The following is a 20,003-nucleotide window of genomic DNA, read 5'->3' on the forward strand; positions in this document are numbered from 1 at the left end:
AAAAAACGCAGCGTTGTTTGCGTTTTACATGCGTTTTTGCATGCGTTTGCGTTTTTTATGCACATGCGTTTTTAAGTGTGACGTTTTTTCCATTGTCTAGAGAACATTCTAGACTTGTTTAACTCAAAAACGCATGCGCAAAAAAACGCAAGCGTGCGCAAGACCATGCGCACGCATGCGTTCCCATAGGCTCCAATGTGGTGTTTTTGCGCATTCCGTGCGCAAGCGTGCGCATGCGTTTTTTTGACGAGACAGGGCGGAACCAAAAATGCAACATGTTGCGTCTGGCGCGCCTGGCGCAAAAGACAAAAAAACGCATGCGCACGAAAACGCAAGTATGCGCAAGACCATGCGCACGTCATGTTAAGTATAGGTGCGCAGTGCGCATGCGCACGGGTGCGCACGATGCGCTGCGCACAAAAGCGCTAATGTGAAACCAGCCTGAGGCGTAGACCCTCCGTCCGCTGCCTGCAGCCCCCCGCGACCACAGCGGTCACTGTCCAGTAGCGCTATCACAGGAAACCTTCCACTTCAGTCGGCGCTGTTCCAGAGGCTGCCGCGAGGTGTCACCCACGGGTCACTGCGGCTCCCCTCCCGTCCGCAGGACCGCAGCGCTCATCCTGAGCTGCCTCCTCTCCCCTGTCCACACCTCCAGCCTGTGTATGGCCGGGCAGCCTGGGCAGGGAGCCGGCTTGTGCAGCCAGGAGCAGGGCACGTTTGTTCGGGAAGGGGAAGGATAGCAGAGGACGAGCTGCAGAGCCGCCACAGTGGAGCGCTCCTGTGAGAGGTGAGTGACTGGCTGTCAGGGAACATGGCACCTGCACGGGAAACTTTATAGGTCGGCGGTGTTGTATACACAGCAGATAGTGGATCCTGAGGGAGGAGCCGCTCTCATTGTCCAGCAGTCAGAGCACCTGCAGATTATCCCAGTATCTGATCCCTACCATGTGCCATGCTGTGCCAGCCCCTGCTTATATCACTGATCAGATCCCTACCATGTGCCATGCTGTGCCAGCCCCTGCTTATATCACTGATCAGATCCCTACCATGTGCCATGCTGTGCCAGCCCCTGCTTATATCACTGATCAGATCCCTACCATGTGCCATGCTGTGCCAGCCCCTGCTTATATCACTGATCAGATCCCTACCATGTGCCATGCTGTGCCAGCCCCTGCTTATATCACTGATCAGATCCCTACCATGTGCCATGCTGTGCCAGCCCCTGCTTATATCACTGATCAGATCCCTACCATGTGCCATGCTGTGCCAGCCCCTGCTTATATCACTGATCAGATCCCTACCATGTGCCATGCTGTGCCAGCCCCTGCTTATATCACTGATCAGATCCCTACCATGTGCCATGCTGTGCCAGCCCCTGCTTATATCACTGATCAGATCCCTACTATGTGCCATGCAGTGCCAGCCCCTGCTTATATCACTGATCAGATCCCTACCATGTGCCATGCCGTGCCAGCCCCTGCTTATATCACTGATCAGATCCCTACCATGTGCCATGCCGTGCCAGCCCCTGCTTATATCACTGATCAGATCCCTACCATGTGCCATGCTGTGCCAGCCCCTGCTTATATCACTGATCAGATCCCTACCATGTGCCATGCTGTGCCAGCCCCTGCTTATATCACTGATCAGATCCCTACCATGTGCCATGCTGTGCCAGCCCCTGCTTATATCACTGATCAGATCCCCACCATGTGCCATGCTGTGCCAGCCCCCGCTTATATCACTGATCAGATCCCTACCATGTGTCATGCCGTGCCAGCCCCTGCTTATAACACTGATCAGATCCCTACTATGTGCCATGCTGTGCCAGCCCCTGCTTATATCACTGATCAGATCCCTACCATGTGCCATGCTGTGCCAGCCCCTGCTTATATCACTGATCAGATCCCTACCATGTGCCATGCTGTGCCAGCCCCTGCTTATATCACTGATCAGATCCCCACCATGTGCCATGCTGTGCCAGCCCCCGCTTATATCACTGATCAGATCCCTACCATGTGCCATGCCGTGCCAGCCCCTGCTTATAACACTGATCAGATCCCTACTATGTGCCATGCTGTGCCAGCCCCTGCTTATATCACTGATCAGATCCCTACCATGTGCCATGCTGTGCCAGTCTCTGCTTATATCAGTGATCAGATCCCTACCATGTGCCATGCCGTGCCAGCCCCTGCTTATAACACTGATCAGATCCCTACCATGTGCCAGCCTCTGCTTATATCACTGATCAGATCCCTACCATGTGCCATGCTGTGCCAGCCCCTGCTTATAACACTGATCAGATCCCTACCATGTGCCATGCTGTGCCAGCCCCTGCTTATATCACTGATCAGATCCCTACCATGTGCCATGCTGTGCCAGCCCCTGCTTATATCACTGATCAGATCCCTACCATGTGCCATGCTGTGCCAGCCCCTGCTTATATCACTGATCAGATCCCTACCATGTGCCATGCTGTGCCAGTCTCTGCTTATATCAGTGATCAGATCCCTACCATGTGCCATGCTGTGCCAGCCCCTGCTTATAACACTGATCAGATCCCTACCATGTGCCAGCCTCTGCTTATATCACTGATCAGATCCCTACCATGTGCCATGCTGTGCCAGCCCCTGCTTATAACACTGATCAGATCCCTACCATGTGCCATGCTGTGCCAGCCCCTGCTTATATCACTGATCAGATCCCTACCATGTGCCATGCTGTGCCAGCCCCTGCTTATATCACTGATCAGATCCCTACCATGTGCCATGCTGTGCCAGCCCCTGCTTATAACACTGATCAGATCCCTACCATGTGCCATGCTGTGCCAGCCTCTGCTTATATCACTGATCAGATCCCTACCATGTGCCATGCTGTGCCAGCCTCTGCTTATATCAGTGATCAGATCCCTACTATGAGCCATGCTGTGCCAGCCCCTGCTTATATCACTGATCAGATCCCTACCATGTGCCATGCTGTGCCAGCCTCTGCTTATATCAGTGATCAGATCCCTACCATGTGCCATGCTGTGCCAGCCCCTGCTTACATCACTGATCAGATCCCTACCATGTTCCAGCCTCTGCTTACATCACTGGTCAGATCCCTACCATGTGCCATGCTGTGCCAGCCCCTGCTTATATCACTGATCAGATCCCTACCATGTGCCATGCTGTGCCAGCGCCTGCTTATATCACTGATCAGATCCCTACCATGTGCCATGCCGTGCCAGCCCCTGCTTATATAATTTATAAGATCCCTACCATGTGCCACGCTGTGCCAGCCCGTTTATATCATTTATCAGATCCCTACCATGTGCCATGCTGTGCCAGCCCCTGCTTATATCATTTATCAGATCCCTACCATGTGCCATGCTGTGCCAGCCTCTGCTTATATCAGTGATCAGATCCCTACCATGTGCCATGCTATGCCAGCCTCTGCTTATATCAGTGATCAGATCCCTACCATGTGCCACGCTGTGCCAGCCCCTGTTTATATCATTTATCAGATCCCTACTATGTGCCATGCTGTGCCACCCCCTGCTTATATCATTTATCAGATCCCTACCATGTGCCATGCTGTGCCAGCCTCTGCTTATATCACTGCTCGAATCCCTACCATGTGCCATGCTGTGCCAGCCCATGCTTATATCATTTATCAGATCCCTACCATGTGCCATGCTGTGCCAGCCCCTGCTTATATCACTGATCAGATCCCTACCATGTGCCATGCTGTGCCAGCCTCTGCTTATATCACTGATCAGATCCCTACCATGTGCCATGCTGTGCCAGCCTCTGCTTATATCACTGATCAGATCCCTACCATGTGCCATGCTGTGCCAGCCTCTGCTTATATCACTGATCAAATCCCTACCATGTGCCATGCTGTGCGAGCCTCTGTTTATATCAATGATCAGATCCCTACCATGTGCCATGCTGTGCCAGCCTCTGCTTATATCACTGATCAGATCCCTACTATGAGCCATGCTGTGCCAGCCTCTGCTTATATCACTGATCAGATCCCAACAATGTGCCATGCTGTGCCAGCCTCTGCTTATATCATTTATCAGATCCCTACCATGTGCCATTCTGTGCCAGCCCCTGATTATATCATTTGACAGATCCCTACCATGTGCCATGCTGTGCCAGCCCCTGCTTATATCACTGATCAGATCCCTACTATGAGCCATGCTGTGCCAGCCTCTGCTTATATCACTGGTCAGATCCCTACCATGTGCCATGCTGTGGCAGCCTCTGCTTATATCACTGATCAGATCCCTACTATGAGCCATGCTGTGCCAGCCTCTGCTTATATCACTGATCAGATCCCAACCATGTGCCATGCTGTGCCAGCCTCTGCTTATTTATCAGATCCCTACCATGTGCCATGCTGTGCCAGCCCCGGCTTATATCACTGATCAGATCCCTACTATGAGCCATGCTGTGCCAGCCTTTGCTTATATCACTGATCAGATCCCTACCATGTGCCATGCTGTGGCAGCCTCTGCTTATATCACTGATCAGATCCCTACCATGTGCCAGCCTCTGCTTATAACACTGATCAGATCCCTACCATGTGCCATGCTGTGCCAACCTCTGCTTATATCAGTGATCAGATCCCTACCATGTGCCAGCCTCTGCTTATATCAGTGATCAGATCCCTACCATGTGCCAGCCTCTGCTTATATCACTGATCAGATCCCTACCATGTGCCATGCTGTGCTAGCCTCTGCTTATAACACTGATGATCCTTACTATGTGCCATGCTGTGCCAGCCTCTGCTTATATCACTGATCAGATCCCTACCATGTGCCATGCTGTGCCAGCCTCTGCTTATAACACTGATCAGATCCCTACCATGTGCCATGCTGTGCCAGCCTCTGCTTATATCAGTGATCAGATCCCTACCATGTGCCATGCTGTGCCAGCCTCTGCTTATAACACTGATCAGATCCCTACCATGTGCCATGCTGTGCCAGCCTCTGCTTATATCACTGATCAGATCCCTACCGTGTGCCAGCCCCTGCTTATATCACTGATCAGATCCCTACCATGTGCCAGCCTCTGCTTATATCACTGATCAGATCCCTACCATGTGCCATGCTGTGCCAGCCTCTGCTTATATCACTGATCAGATCCCTACCATGTGCCATGCTGTGCCAGCCTCTGCTTATAACACTGATCAGATCCCTACCATGTGCCAGCCTCTGCTTATATCAGTGATCAGATCCCTACCATGTGCCATGCTGTGCCAGCCCCTGCTTATATCACTGATCAGATCCCTACCATGTGCCATGCTGTGCCAGCCTCTGCTTATATCACTGATCAGATCCCTACCATGTGCCATGCTATGCCAGCCCCTGCTTATATCACTGATCAGATCCCTACCATGTTCCAGCCTCTGCTTATATCAGTGATCAGATCCCTACCATGTGCCATGCTGTGCCAGCCCCTGCTTATATCACTGATCAGATCCCTACCATGTGCCATGCTGTGCCAGCCACTGCTTATAACACTGATCAGATCCCTACCATGTGCCATGCTGTGCCAGCCCCTGCTTATATCACTGATCAGATCCCTACCATGTGCCTTGCTGTGCCAGCCCCTGCTTATAACACTGATCAGATCCCTACCATGTGCCATGCTGTGCCAGCCCCTGCTTATAACACTGATCAGATCCCTACCATGTGCCATGCTGTGCCAGCCCTTGCTTATATCACTGATCAGATCCCTACCATGTTCCAGCCTCTGCTTATATCAGTGATCAGATCCCTACCATGTGCCATGCTGTGCCAGCCCTTGCTTATATCACTGATCAGATCCCTACCATGTTCCAGCCTCTACTTATATCAGTGATCAGATCCCTACCATGTGCTATGCTGTGCCAGCCACTGCTTATATCAGTGATCAGATCCCTACCATGTGCCATGCTGTGCCAACCCCTGCTTATATCACTGATCAGATCCGTACCATGTGCCATACTGTGCCAGCCCCTGCTTATAACACTGATCAGATCCCTACCATGTGCTGAGAACATGGCTCTGCTGTCCCAGGAACCCTGGGAACATGGCTCTGCGGCCCCAGGAACCCTGGGAACATGGCTTGGAAGCCCCAGGAACCCTGAGAACATGACTCTGCTGCCCCAGGAACCATGAGAACATGGCTCTGCTGCCCCAGGAACCATGAGAACATGGCTCTGCAGCTCCAGGAACCATGAGAACATGGCTCTGCAGCTCCTGGAACCATGAGAACATGGCTCTGCAGCTCCAGGAACCATGACCATGGGAACATGGCTCTGCAGCCCCAGGAACCATGAGAAAATGGCTCTGCAGCTCCAGGAACCATGAGAACATGGCTCTGCAGCTCCAGGAACCATGAGAACATGGCTCTGCAGCTCCAGGAACCATGAGAACATGGCTCTGCAGCTCCAGGAACCATGAGAACATGGCTCTGCAGCTCCAGGAACCATGAGAACATGGCTCTGCAGCTCCAGGAACCATGAGAACATGGCTCTGCAGTCCCAGGAACCATGAGAACATGGCTCTGCAGTCCCAGGAACCAGGAGAACATGGCTCGGCAGCCCCTTCTTGAATGGGGCAGGGGTGCATATGGTCCGCTGCATTTATTAACTATTGGACTGCTGGAAACAGCCGAGCGTTGCACTCAATAGACCCATAGTCAAACAATAGAGCGGAAGTGCACCACTGCCCATTCTCAGAATCACTGGAGGTCCGACCACTAGGATTGGTAAGAGAGAACTGGTTTTTCTGCGAATAACCCTTTTTGGAATGACAGTGTTAGTAACTTTGCTCCATTGTGTACCCATGTAATGTAAAAATACATTCAGGTGCCACGGCTGTGCTACTCACCAAAAACCCATGTATTTTTCCCATGAGCATGCTGAGGAGCACATAACTCCCAAGCTACAGCAATTAGCAGTAAAATAAGTCCTGCAGCATATTTATATGGGTAAAATTCCCAGGCTGCAGATTTGTTTTGAGACTGATCATCGTTTCCATTGATCTGAGTCCTACAGGGTATACGGCATATTCTGTATGGGCGGGGGTCCCTGCTGCATCGATTTTCTATATACTTCCCTCTTTACATTGCAAAGTGTGAATTCCGTGGTGACATTTGCTATATACCGTAAATGATATGATAGACACAGCTATCGGTCACACAGTCATGGTCGGCCTGAGCTGCAGACATTCTCCACAGCGTGTGAATGAAAACCATTATTAAGTACGGGGCACAGCATGGAGACCAGAATTCTGCTTCATTTTCTATAGTATATCTTCCCCTTTGTCTTAATATCCAATGACAGTCGTGAATGGGATTTTCTCTGCTCCGTTCACATTTATGGATCTTTTCTCTGTCGCTGCACCCTTGCCTTTCCCGCAGATCATGTGTGATTTCAGGTTGGATTCCATTATGGCCTTGCCGTCATGTAACAGGTGGCGTCACAGCCTTCACTCACACTACGGGAAGTCCAGGTGTATCCGTAGTGCTACTGTAAGTCCATTCTCTGCCCCTCTGACATTGGGTATGAGAGATGCATGGAGCGCATTGGGGGGTCCGATCGGGGGGGATAGTTGCAGATGGTGCTCAGAATAGGAGCCGTGCAGAAGACTTGTCGGAGGGTGGTGCGGCCGCCTCTGTACAGTTGTTCCTTGCATGTCTCCATGCCCTGTGTAAAATTAGGTGGGAGAGGGGAATTATAATAAGATTACACTATTTGATGGTGTCGCTAAGTTTTCACACTCTAGTTTGCAACACTTTCCTCTTTAGCTCCGCCGTACAGGACGCTGCTGCTGCTGGGGATGTTCACAGAGTGAAAATGTCTCCTATTCGCACCTGTTAGAAAGTGTTATCAGGTGTCTGCTGCGTCTGAGAGTCAGGGACATAAATACCACAGGAATGAGAGAGTGTATTATATGTGCCGGTAACTAATGTCAGATCAGACACGTCACAGTACAGACCACTATTCAGCAACTATCGGGGGACCCGGGTTCCTATACTGAGCGGCCTTATACATGTTACATTGTTTAGTTTTTTATTCACATTCAGTTAATCTAACGCAGTTTAATAAGATTATAATCATTTTTCTGAATATGTACTTCAAGATAGTGTCTCTCAATTACAGTTAGAACGGGTGACCCCCCCCCCCCCGGGAAATTCAGATCCCCTTTACTCCTCTACTGCCCACCCAATCCTCCTTGAGACCCCGTGAGACATCCTTATAACTGCTCTGGTGGCAGCGGCCTGAGTGCATTGGAAGGAGTTAATCCCATTGATCTTTTCGGACACCTATGACATTCGGCTACTAAGTCACTATGTTTCCGTGTAGATCCGCATCAGAAATGTGCCCAGATGGCCATTCAGAACAGATTGGATCTCCACCGTGAGGCCTGGCTGTGAGGACGACGCTGATGGAAATGTCCTGCAGATTCTGGTTCCCTTTTGTTTTTACACTACAGATAGTGGGGCTTGAAAATGTTGACATTTAGGGAATTGCTGTGTAATTGATTACCGAACCTGTAAGCCAGAACTTATTGCTGCTTCTTATTGCACAATTTAATGCAGTAAAGGGCAAATTTATCCATTTCTCTTACTGCTCAGAGCCATTGGTGCAGCAGGCAACCCTTGTGATTGACATTACTCAGCAGCACAAATGCGTCTTGTCCTGGAAAACAGGCTGAGTGATTACTCTTACCTAAACTGATACATTGTAATGGCCTTTGCTTATACGAAGATAGGACTTTAGATTCCATTTAGTAACAGTATGAAGGAAGTCAGGTAAGCTAGATGTCATGACTAGGGGCTATTGGTCAGGTAAACTAGATGTCATGACTAGGGGCTATTGGTCAGGTAAACTAGATGTCATGACTAGGGGCTATTGGTCAGGTAAACTAGATGTCATGACTAGGGGCTATCAGTCAGGTAGGCTAGATGTCATGACTACAGACTGTCGGTCAGGTAGGCTAGATGTCATGACTAGGGACTGTCGGTCAGGTAGGCTAGATGTCATGACTAGGGACTGTCGGTCAGGTAGGCTAGATGTCATGACTAGGGACTGTCGGTCATGTAGGCTAGATGTCATGACTGGTGACTATGGGTTGGTTAAGCTAGATGTAATGACTAGGGGCTATCGGTCAGGTAAGTTTGATGACACGACTAATGAATATTAGGGCTTGTCCAGATGACTGTATAAATCAGACAAGTGCTTTCTGAGGTTTTGACAGATGGCACTCGTACCCATGTTATTCTATGGGGCTATGTACGAAGGCTTGGACTGGCCCACAGGAGAATCGTCCGGTGGGCCCCCATGGAAGGGTGGGCCACCAACCTCTTCTATGAGCAGTACTTGGCACAATATGCTTGTATCACTATATATAGTCAAAGGCAGCAGCTTATTCATTTATCAATCTACCCAGTTCATTGTTCTATAAATTTGTGGTAGTTGATGATGTCACGTTTGCATGTAGATGAAAAGTGGGGCCCTGGAGTTAGTTACTGGTGGGCTCTTGGCACCCAAGTCCTACACTGTGCACTTTCCCTGGTGGGTATCTGTCAGGTAATCTACTGTGACATCACATCTATTAAGAGATACATGGGTGGCCAATCACATCCATGTTTCATGTTTATTAGTCCATTATTACACCGGTGAGGTATTTTCTGAACATCTATGAATGAGGTTGTCTATGGCTGGCTCGCACACTGTGATTAAGGTTTTTTTATTTATAACAGCAAGTTTATGTCCTGTTAATGGATATGGGCCCTCTGATGGTATCTGCGCCTGGGTACGATTGTGCTTTACTCTGATGTGAACAGTTAGTTTAGAGCTCATGGGTGTTGTAAGACAGCACTTAATTCTTGTGTTGGGGGACACTCGCTTGGCAACGGATTAAAAGACCCAGGCACGTTTTTCTCACAAAGCAGTCTTATTTAGGTTTATTTGACCATCGTAAATCGCTCCGTAGGCCATGTTACACTTCACAGACCTCACATAGTCCATAACACTCCATAATGTACAGCTTTTACCTCACAGTCACTAAACACGCCGGATTTCTCACTTCGTATCGTTACCATGGGTGACCACATGCCGAACAGTTCATTATGTACATCAACGGAACATAATAACCACCGACAGTCTGTTCCAGTGGCAGATACTTCTCTGCCGTTATTATAACCCCCTTGTCTGGAGTTACCTTCCTGGAGCTCCTGCTCCACACGCTGACTCTTGTCAGTCCTGGTTCCCAGGGAAGCTACCGAACTGGGATCACTGTCCCGGACAATGCCTTGCTCACCAGGCCACCTGACAGCCTGACAGTTCCAGACCCTCAGACGGATGGCAGCTTCCCCAACGCAGTGCCGTCACAGACTCTGCCAGTCAATGGTAAACTACACAAACATTTGTGAAACTACAAGTCCCAGAGCAACAACATTTTGGGCTTACAGCGCAGACTTCCTCTGCGACACATACTGGCCATTTACAATAATGTCGGTCACTGTCTCACCATCACAGTTACAACTCCGTGCGTATCTTGAGGAGCACATACAGTGCCCCCTAGCTGTAATAAATGTCACTGCCACACAATGTGCACAAAAATGTCAATATTTAGTTTCTACAATTGTCACGTCTCAATTCATGAACCATATGTGGCTATGCCATAAATGACTGAACTTACAATCACAATATTTGTTATATCGGACAGATTCAAGTTTTGTCTTAATTCAACCTTTAAAGCTGGATTCACATAAAAAACGGATCAGTGAAAAACATCTGTCTTCCGTGTGCCAATCATTTTTAACATAGTCCTGACTTCTGAGAGCCTGATTCTGCTCTTCAAAAACAGATCAGAATAAGGCTAGTTTCACATTAGCGTTTACGACCGCAGCGTCGGGCTGCGCACGGCCGCTGCTAAGCCCCGCCTACGGACACATGACGCTGCATGCGTCCTGCGTCCCCTATCTTTAGCACTGGGGACGCAGGCCGTGCGCAGGTATGCGTTTGGCGGCGCATGCGTCCTTTTGACGCTGCGCCGAGCTCACCAAATTGCAACCTGTTGCGTTTGGCGCTGGTCGGCGCAGCGTCAAAAGGACGCATGTGCCGCCAAACGCATATCTGCGCACGGCCTGCGTCCCCAGTGCTAAAGATAGGGGACGCAGGACTCATGCAGCGTCATGCGTCTGTAGGCGGAGCTACCGGCGGAGGCGCGGCAGGGGTCGGGGCTTAGCGGCGGCCGTGCGCAGCCCGGCGCTGCGGCCATAAATGCTAATGTGAAATTAGCCTAAGACAATTGCCAAGTTTAACGGAACAGAGACATGGATCCATTATGTGAGTAATATGAGTATGGTCACATTAAATTATATGGGTCAATGTGCTGTGATGTGAATATCCCTAAAATTCAAATACTTGTGATGTATGATATATATATAGAACAAAATTGAAAAAACAGCACAAAATAGGAAAAAGATTCGTCTGCAGGCCCTCCAGGTACATACCAAACCTCCAAATAGTCCATCAAAAAAGAAGGCAGCACACCATGTTGGTTTTCAATAAAGTGTTTTTTTAATAACCAATATGGCTATGTACCGATGCAGCAACGTTTCGGTTCACGGACTAATATATATATACATATATATATATATATATATATATATATATATATATATATATATATATATATATATAGTGAATACTATTAATGGAGACATGTGGATTCTGGTATCAGTGTTTCCAGTGACACAGGCTGGCTTTACAAGGATTTCTTTTTGCTCTGATCATGTGCACACCATATCTGTAGCTTATTTTGGTATTCTTAAAACAGAGAAGTTGTATCCATCCTGTAACATAGTCCCTGAAATGTACAAATGTAGTTGTGATCTCACCAGGGAAGGGTTTTCTGTTGATTTCGGGGATGTGACCATTTACATTGCTTATTGCTGCATTCCTACATTTTCCGTCTCTATGTTTCCGCTTCTGGGATATAATATGTATAGAGGAAGTACACTCTGGAAATATGACCTTGTAAGTAAACCTTTAGTTATATTTTCTGGAGTAAGCAAAATCACACCATATCCTGTAGGGAAAATCACATGAGCTTCTTGCTATATGAGCAATTTCAGCATTCTTCTACCCGAGGCCCGATGGTTGTAGCACTTTAAAGAATTCTTAAAATGATGAGAAATGATTTTGGGATTATTCTGGAGTTTCCAATATTCCCATTAGTATAGCGCTCTTACATCATTGTACACACCCTTATGCTTAATACTTCTGGATCTGCTTAAGTGATATCATTATGAGTTGATTTTCTGAAAAGACTGGATTTTGTTAACACAATAGTAATATTTACTGTTATTCTAATTATTGCTTTTTATTCATAATAATAATAATAATAATACTGGTTGTATAATAAATAATGATGAACTGACATTGTCACGTGGAAGATGTGATCATCTTTTTATATAAAAATTCCTTACATTTAGTAATTGTTAGCATTATCTTCCATTCTCTCATAGGAGCTGTCTGGGTTTCCATGCCTAAGTGTTGGGACTTCATTCTGTGCCGGGAGCTTGGAAGTAGCATCTGTTTCGCTTCAGCGAGATCCTCCAGTGAGGATGAGGCAGAGGAGACTGATCACCAGGTGGACGTGTCTGATGTCATCCTGCTCGTCCCTGAAGACGAACCTGGGCTGGATATACAAGCGGGTAAGGAAAAGATTATATGTTTTATCTTTTGAATGCTTTCTATGGTCTGGAAAACATTTTGAGAAATTGACATTTTGAGATTAAATAAGTGCTTAATTTTAGGTTTCTGTCAGGAAAAACTTCTGTAAGTTTTCAGAACATCAGAGGCCTCCTGCTCATGGTGCTCATGCTGAGTTTATGCCTGAGTGTTGGAGGGATATGGAGGCTCAGTAGGGTCACACAGGAGCCTATAGACGGGTACTTCACAGGTATTTATACAGCAGGATCCTAACACTTAGGAATATGTATGACGACCTTAGGTGTTCGCGCTAGTCAAACACATTGTCCATGGTACATTTGATAAAACGGACAGATGTCTAGCAAATTCAGCCGAGGGACATGTGCGGGTACAAATGAAAAGGAGAGATAAAGGGAAACATTTTAGAAATGTTAGTAGACTTAGTCTCTATAATAATCATGCTTGATGTCTAGTTTTCTTGGCTATGATTATCCAGGAAATTATTTTTAATGCTTATGCAAACGTGGATGCTTGGTTAACTCTTGGCGTGGCCAAAACTCTGTGTGATGTTCAGCCTTTCCCCTGAAAGGGAAAACTCGCTGCAAAAATGAGAGAGACATGTGCGCGCACCAGTTTGGCTCCTACACTGACAATGCCTCCTACAGGTTCAGCGTGTGTGCATGTTTGTGCGTGCGTGTGTTTGCGTACAGCTATTTTCAGTTCAGACAGTGCTATCAAACAGTGTTGGGTGAAAGGTGGAGCAGTGCACCGAGAGTTTGGCCACACCAATGGTGTGTTGACTTTTGTGCAAGGATTAAAGATCGTGTTCTGTATAATCAAAGCTAAGAAATCTAAACAACCGGCCAATTTTTATAGGGACTAAGTTCACTGTCTGACCATCTGATTAGTTTAATCTGAGTTTTGGGCCAATAGACGACCCTTGAAAGGGAGAACATGTAATACATACTTACCTTGTAATGTCTTCACATTCTGTTCCATCCAGATGTGTCCAGATCCCAGAATTCCAAGCCGCGGAAGTTCACCGACCACCATATTGGGACACCCAAGTGATGGGTGTCTCAATTTGGAAACTGCTGGTTGGTACCCACCTCTTGCGTGGTACCACCAGCGGAACACTGTCGCACCACACACATACACTGTATACGCCGTACACACCACACACACATACACACACACTGTATACGCCCTACGCACCACACACACTGTATATGCCGTTCGCACCACACACACACACACACACACTCTGTATATGCCATACGCACCACACACACAGTATACGCCATACGCAGCCTCTTGCACGGTACCACCAGTGGAACACCGTCGCGAACACGCTGCCGCCGGGATCAGCCGAATGATTCACTGACCGCTGCTATCTTTGTACAGGAGGAGCGCATGCGCAGTTTTAATGTGACCACTGCTATCTGTCTGCACAAAGATGGCGGCGGCCTGATTTACTACGCCTGCGCGAATTCCACGCAGGCGCAGTGAATCATTCGGCTGATCTCGGCGGCAGATGCACAACGTGTCTACGGGCAGAGGAAGCCAGTCACATTAAAGGGGTTTTCCCACGAACAAAAGTTAATTTTAAAAATTGTCCGTGTCTGACCGTACGGAGCATACCACATCTCCTGGGCAGGGGAGGAAGCAAAAGACAATATTGACATTACAGCAGGGGATCACAGAGGATTCATTTTGTGAGGTAAAATATTTCAATGACTTTTTTTAAACAATATTTTACCTCTCAAAATGTATCCTCTGCGATCTCCTGCTGTCATGTCAGTATTGTCTTTTGCTTCCTCCCCTGCCCAGGAGCTGTGGTATGTTCTGTACACGGTCAGACACAGACAATTTTTAAAATGGGTTTATAGGTAGATGATGAATAAATATCACATAGATATACATGGATAGTATAATAAATAGATGTTTTATATATGTCATATGTGTGTATAGATAGGTGGATAGATAGATGCACATACACATTGATAGATGTTTCATAGCTATGAGATAGATATGGATAGAATGTGTGATATATAGACAGATATTTAATATTGTAAGGTGATCACAGGGGAGATATAGGGTAGACAGGTCAAAGAAGAGAGGACAGATGGGAGAAATCAGCACATGGGGAAAGAGAGAGTGGACAGGTGGGTGGGAACATGGGGGGGAGATTCTCAACGCTGCAAAGCCTGCCCCCATCGTGACATTACCGCCTTCTCGATGCGATAGCATCAGGCCTCCATCTAGTCATATATAAAAGCTACAGCAGAAATGTGAATATATTGCCTTTACTATAAGACTAGGTGCATTTGTGAGGTTCGGGTTTTAAGTCAAAACACCATGCTGAACATTGTCCTGTGAATGCTGGTAAATTATCTGTCCGGGTCCTGTCAAAGCCGCCGTCATATTTATGCCAATAATGGTGTGTCAAGTGCTCTGTTCTTCCTGTAAAAAGTAATGGAACCAGTGATGAACTGTATTACGAGTCTTTTGGACACCATTCAAAGACCATGTATGGATATGATATTGTCTATCCTAAAAAAAAAGCTTTTTGAAATAATTTTTGTCTTGCGAGATGTTTTATATGAAGCTAAATGGCACGAGCCTTTCTCATTTGGGACGTTTTCTGCACTGTCTTCTCTTGTGGTTATCACATGCTTTGGACTTGTGTCATGATGGGCAATCGTGTAGTTTATTGGTACAGCAAATATTTTTTTTTGCCATATCCATATATTTTGTCTCATACAGTTTGAGATATTTCCTTTGTTGTCCTGACACCTATGGAGATGAAAATGTGACTACATGAGTTATTGCAATATGCCGAGCACATTTGTGCCTTTTTGGGGAAATGTGTGGGAGCAGAAAGTCTTAATAAGTGCTGTCTAAAATGACACCATCTTGAGACATTTTTATGAATGTGGTATTGGTCTGAAACATTTTACATTGAATGTGTATTTACAACATAAAAGTAAATATTTCACCCTAAAATGTACAAATATGGCCAGAACTTCTCTGAATAAGGCCGGGGTCACACTTGCAAGTGTGATGTGAGAAACTCCTATGAGTCTCTCACATCAATACCCGGCCCTGCTGCCGGCACTCTGGACCGGAGTGTGCGGCTGCATGTATTCTTTGCACACTCCGGTCCCAAGTGCCGGCGGCAGTGACTGATATTGATTCGAGAGACTCGCGCTAGTTTCTCGCATCACACACTCCAGTGTGACCCCGGCCTAAAGGACAGAATTCTGTTCTTTGGGACTTCTCTCCGTAAACTATTTAGTAATGTTTGTACCATCATATTTTTAAAGGATAAGAAAGAAAACTATTCCACCCTGTCAAACAGCCACGAGACATGCAGCCGCAGGGACTCGAACATAGTGTTTGAGCACGCTGAAGACACTCAGCACACTAGTGTGCTCGGATAACATCTTATCTGCATACTTTCGCTCATCACTAAATATCATCCGTATATTGCTAACCTATCTGGAAATAATACAATTTGCGATACAATGGGATATTCCTATTGTGCGATGTGAGAATAAGCCTGTAGCAATTTTACATCTTGTATTCCCAGCATATTCTGCTTCCCCACCCTGCTGAATCCCTGGACAGAATGACATGCCCGGGGATAGGAATATGATAGCAAATAGTGACGCCTCCCTTTCTTCTTGTAATATTACATAGTCCTCATAATACAGCACTGTTACATAATAATCTCTGTGTAATGGAATCTGCAATAAAGACAGTATTGTGGCACATACATGGTTACAAACCAGTGTCCTTATTTCCCAGCAATGTCATTCATCTTCAGTGTTATTATTAGAAATACCTTTCTTCCAATCCGATAATAACTTTTCAGATGTGTCAATTCCTGTCAGCGGCTCATTAACAGAACACCCACTGTTGTAAATCTCGCCTATATTTTGGTGATTTGTAAAGCGGAAAATCCAAGATGAACATCCTATTGAGTATTTCTACAAATACATTTGCCACATAAAAAAGTTGTATAAATTTGCTGTTTTATTTTAAAGGAAATCTTCTCTCATGGAAAGGTCAAATACATTTCAAAAAACAAACTTTAAAGATTGTTGTGAAACCAGAAATGACAAGAAAGAGGCCTTAAAGGGAACCTGGTTTTGCTATGTAATCTGAGAGCAGCATGATATAGTGCCTGAGATCCTGATTGCATTAGCGTCACTTACAGTGGGGAAAAAAGTATTTAGTCAGCCTCCAATTGTGCAAGTTCTCCCACTTAAAAAGATGAGAGAGGCCTGTAATTGACATCATAGGTAGACCACAACTATGAGAGTCAAAATGAGAAAACAAATCTAGAAAATCACCTTGTCTGATTTGGCAAGATTTAGTTTTCAAATTACGGAAGAAAATAAGTATTTGGTCACCTAAAAACATGGAAGATTTCTGGCTCTCACAGACCTGTAAGTTCTTCTTTAAGAGGTTCCTCTGTCCTCCACTCATTACCTGTAGTAATGGCACCTGTTTGAACTTGTTATCAGTATAAAATACATCTGTCCACAACCTCAAATAGTCACACTCTAAACTACACTATGGTAAAGACCAAAGAGCTGTTGAAGAACACCAGAAACAAAATTGTAGCCCTGCACCAGGCTGGGAAGACTGAATTTGCAATTGGCAAGCAACTTGGTGTGATGAAATCAACTGTGGGAGCAATAATAAGAAAATGGAAGACAACATACAAGACCACTGATAATCTCCCACGATCTGGGGCTCCACACAAGATCTCACCCCGTGGGGTCAAAATGATCACAAGAACGATGAGCAAAAATCCCAGAACCACACGGGGAAACTGTTATGTGTCACCGAGGAGGAGAGCAGGCCCAGGCTAAGCCACAGAAAACCAGAGAGGTTGGTAACGAAGCGGATTGCAGACCCCTGATCCTATCCACACAACTAGCAGTAGCCGTGGAGCGTACTAGGATGATCCTAGACGCCACGGCACAGCCGGAGAGCTAACTAAGCCTAAAGCAAGAAAGGGGAAATCTAATCTGCCCCAGAGCAGACCCCAAAGGAATAGATAGCCCCCAAACATATATTGTCGGTGAGACAAGATGAAAACACAAAAGCAGGCAGGAAAATAGACTGAGCAAATGATGGGGCCCACACTGACTAGACAGGAAAGGAAAGACACTGTCTGCAATCACGCAAAAAAACCTGCAAAAAGTCCAACACGTCTGATGCACAAAAACACTGAAGTCGCACGACTTCGCCCCCTACTATATCAGCACTCTGGTATATTCTGAAAGCAGAGCAAAAAGAGACCAATCTAACAGGGGACAAAACAAACTGGCACAAGCAGTAACATATAGGCGGTGATTCAGCACAGCCCCGGCTGAAGCTGGCTGACCCGCACAAAACAGAGATAGACAAAACCAGATCAAATGCAAACAGAATAGCAAATGAACCACTTAGCTGAACATGCAGGGACAGAGCTGGAGACATCAGACCTCTGGAGGCACAGGAAGAAAATCACCAGCAGGGATAGAGGGAGTCGGCTGTCTTAAATCCCAATCTGAAACCCCAGATCTCCAATCGTCATCCTCATTATAAGGTGGCAAGCCTCTGTCAATCAGATCAGCTCCATTACCTCCAGTAACCACCAGAGGGAGCCCAGAAAGAGAACTTGCAACCCCTCTGTCAATCAGACCAGCTCCACTACCTTCAATAATAACCAGAGGGAGGCCAGAAAGCGAACTCACAACAGGAAACCTAGTGAGTGACCTGCATAGAGCTGGGACCACCGTAACAAAGGCTACCAACAGTAACACACTACACCACCAGGGACTCAGATCCTGCAGTGCCAGATGTGTTCCCCTGCTTAAGCCAGGACATGTCCAGGCCCATCTGAAGTTTGCTAGAGAGCATTTGGATTATACAGAAGAGTATTGTGAGAATGTCATATGGTCTAATGAAACCAAAGTAGAACTGTTTGGTAGAAAAAAACAGAATGCTGAGTTGCATCCAAAGAACACCATACCTACTGTGAAGCATGGGGGTGGCAACATCATGCTTTGGGGCTGTTTCTCTGCAAAGGGACCAGGACAACTCATCCGTGTATATGAAAAAAATGAATGTGAGCGTGTATCATGAAATTTTGAGTGCAAACCTTCTTCCATCAGCAATGGCATTGAAGATGAAACATTGATGGGTCTTTCAGCATGATAATGATCCCAAGCACACCGCAAGGGCAATGAAGGAGTGGCTTTGTAAGAAGCATATGAAGGTCCTGGAGTGGCCTAGCCAGTCTCCAGATCTCAACCCCATAGAAAACCTTTGGAGGGATTTGAAAGTCTGTGTTGCCCAGTGACGGGCCCAAAACATCACTGCTCTAGAGGAGATCTGCATGGAGGAATAAGCCAACATACCGCCAACAGTGTTTGCCAACCTTGTGAAGACTTACAGAAAACGTTTGACCTCTGTCATTGCCAACAAAACATACATAACAAAATATTGAGATGAACTTTTGTTAATGACCAAATACTTATTTTCCACCATAATTTGCAAAATAAATCTTGCCAAATCAGACAAGGTGATTTTCTGGATTTGTTTTCTCATTTTGACTCTCATAGTTGTGGTCTACCTATGATGTCAATTACAGGCCTCTCTCATCTTTTTAAGTGGGAGAACTTGCACAATTGGTGGCTGACTAAATACTTTTTCCCCCACTGTATTTGCTTGTGCCTCCTAGTCAACTGCTCTGTGTATCGCCGCTCACACCACTGGTTAGCAGCTTTCTGTCAATATATAGAGTATCCAGGAAGCTAGCAATCAGAGGTGTGGTCAGGGTTACACAGTGCTCAGTATTCAGAGCCCTGCTACATCTTCAGTTGTATAAAAACTGCTGCACCCACTAAAATAAGTAATACATCACTGAAGTTGGGGTTTTTGCCCCTACATCGTGCTGTTCTGAAATGAGGCAACAAAAACCTGGTGACCGATTTCCTTTAAGTCTTGTGAGATGCGTGGGACTAAATATTGCTTCCTCCTCCTACTCTTCATAAATCCACTGTTAATTGAAAAACTAGTGACTTGGAAATTTTTTTGGGGTGGATCTTTCTACAGATGCTCCCACCCATTGGCTCTGTCCACACCTGCGATATGAGTTTCCTTTTGTTTGGAATTCATGTAGAAAACTTTATCGAATGGATGCAACCTTAAGCTGAATGGCCCTATCGATAATGGGGCCCATCTGCTTTTCATTTTGTGCCTGTTAGGGAACTTTTTATCACATGTTCACTTTTGAT

The 20,003-nt window shown here is 46.4% G+C and overlaps 1 protein-coding gene across 3 annotated transcripts in view; it reads left to right on the plus strand.

The window, feature by feature from the left end:
• Positions 1-507: 507 nt before the first annotated feature.
• Positions 508-20,003, plus strand: part of MCF2L (MCF.2 cell line derived transforming sequence like) — a 309,764-nt gene continuing 290,268 nt past the window's right edge. Inside the window, exons 1-2 of one of the 3 annotated variants that reach the window (XM_073556853.1) lie at positions 508-787; positions 12,519-12,707. In XM_073556853.1, the coding sequence (XP_073412954.1) occupies positions 12,536-12,707 (172 nt within the window). In that variant the 5' untranslated portion in view covers positions 508-787; positions 12,519-12,535. The remainder of the gene's footprint in view (positions 788-12,518; positions 12,708-20,003) is intronic. The other 2 variants (XM_073556852.1, XM_073556854.1) reach the window with 2 other exon arrangements.

Source organism: Dendrobates tinctorius, unplaced genomic scaffold (assembly GCF_039654945.1).
Source record: "Dendrobates tinctorius isolate UK_male_01 unplaced genomic scaffold, ASM3965494v1 ptg000240l, whole genome shotgun sequence".
Lineage (NCBI taxonomy): Eukaryota > Metazoa > Chordata > Amphibia > Anura > Dendrobatidae > Dendrobates > Dendrobates tinctorius.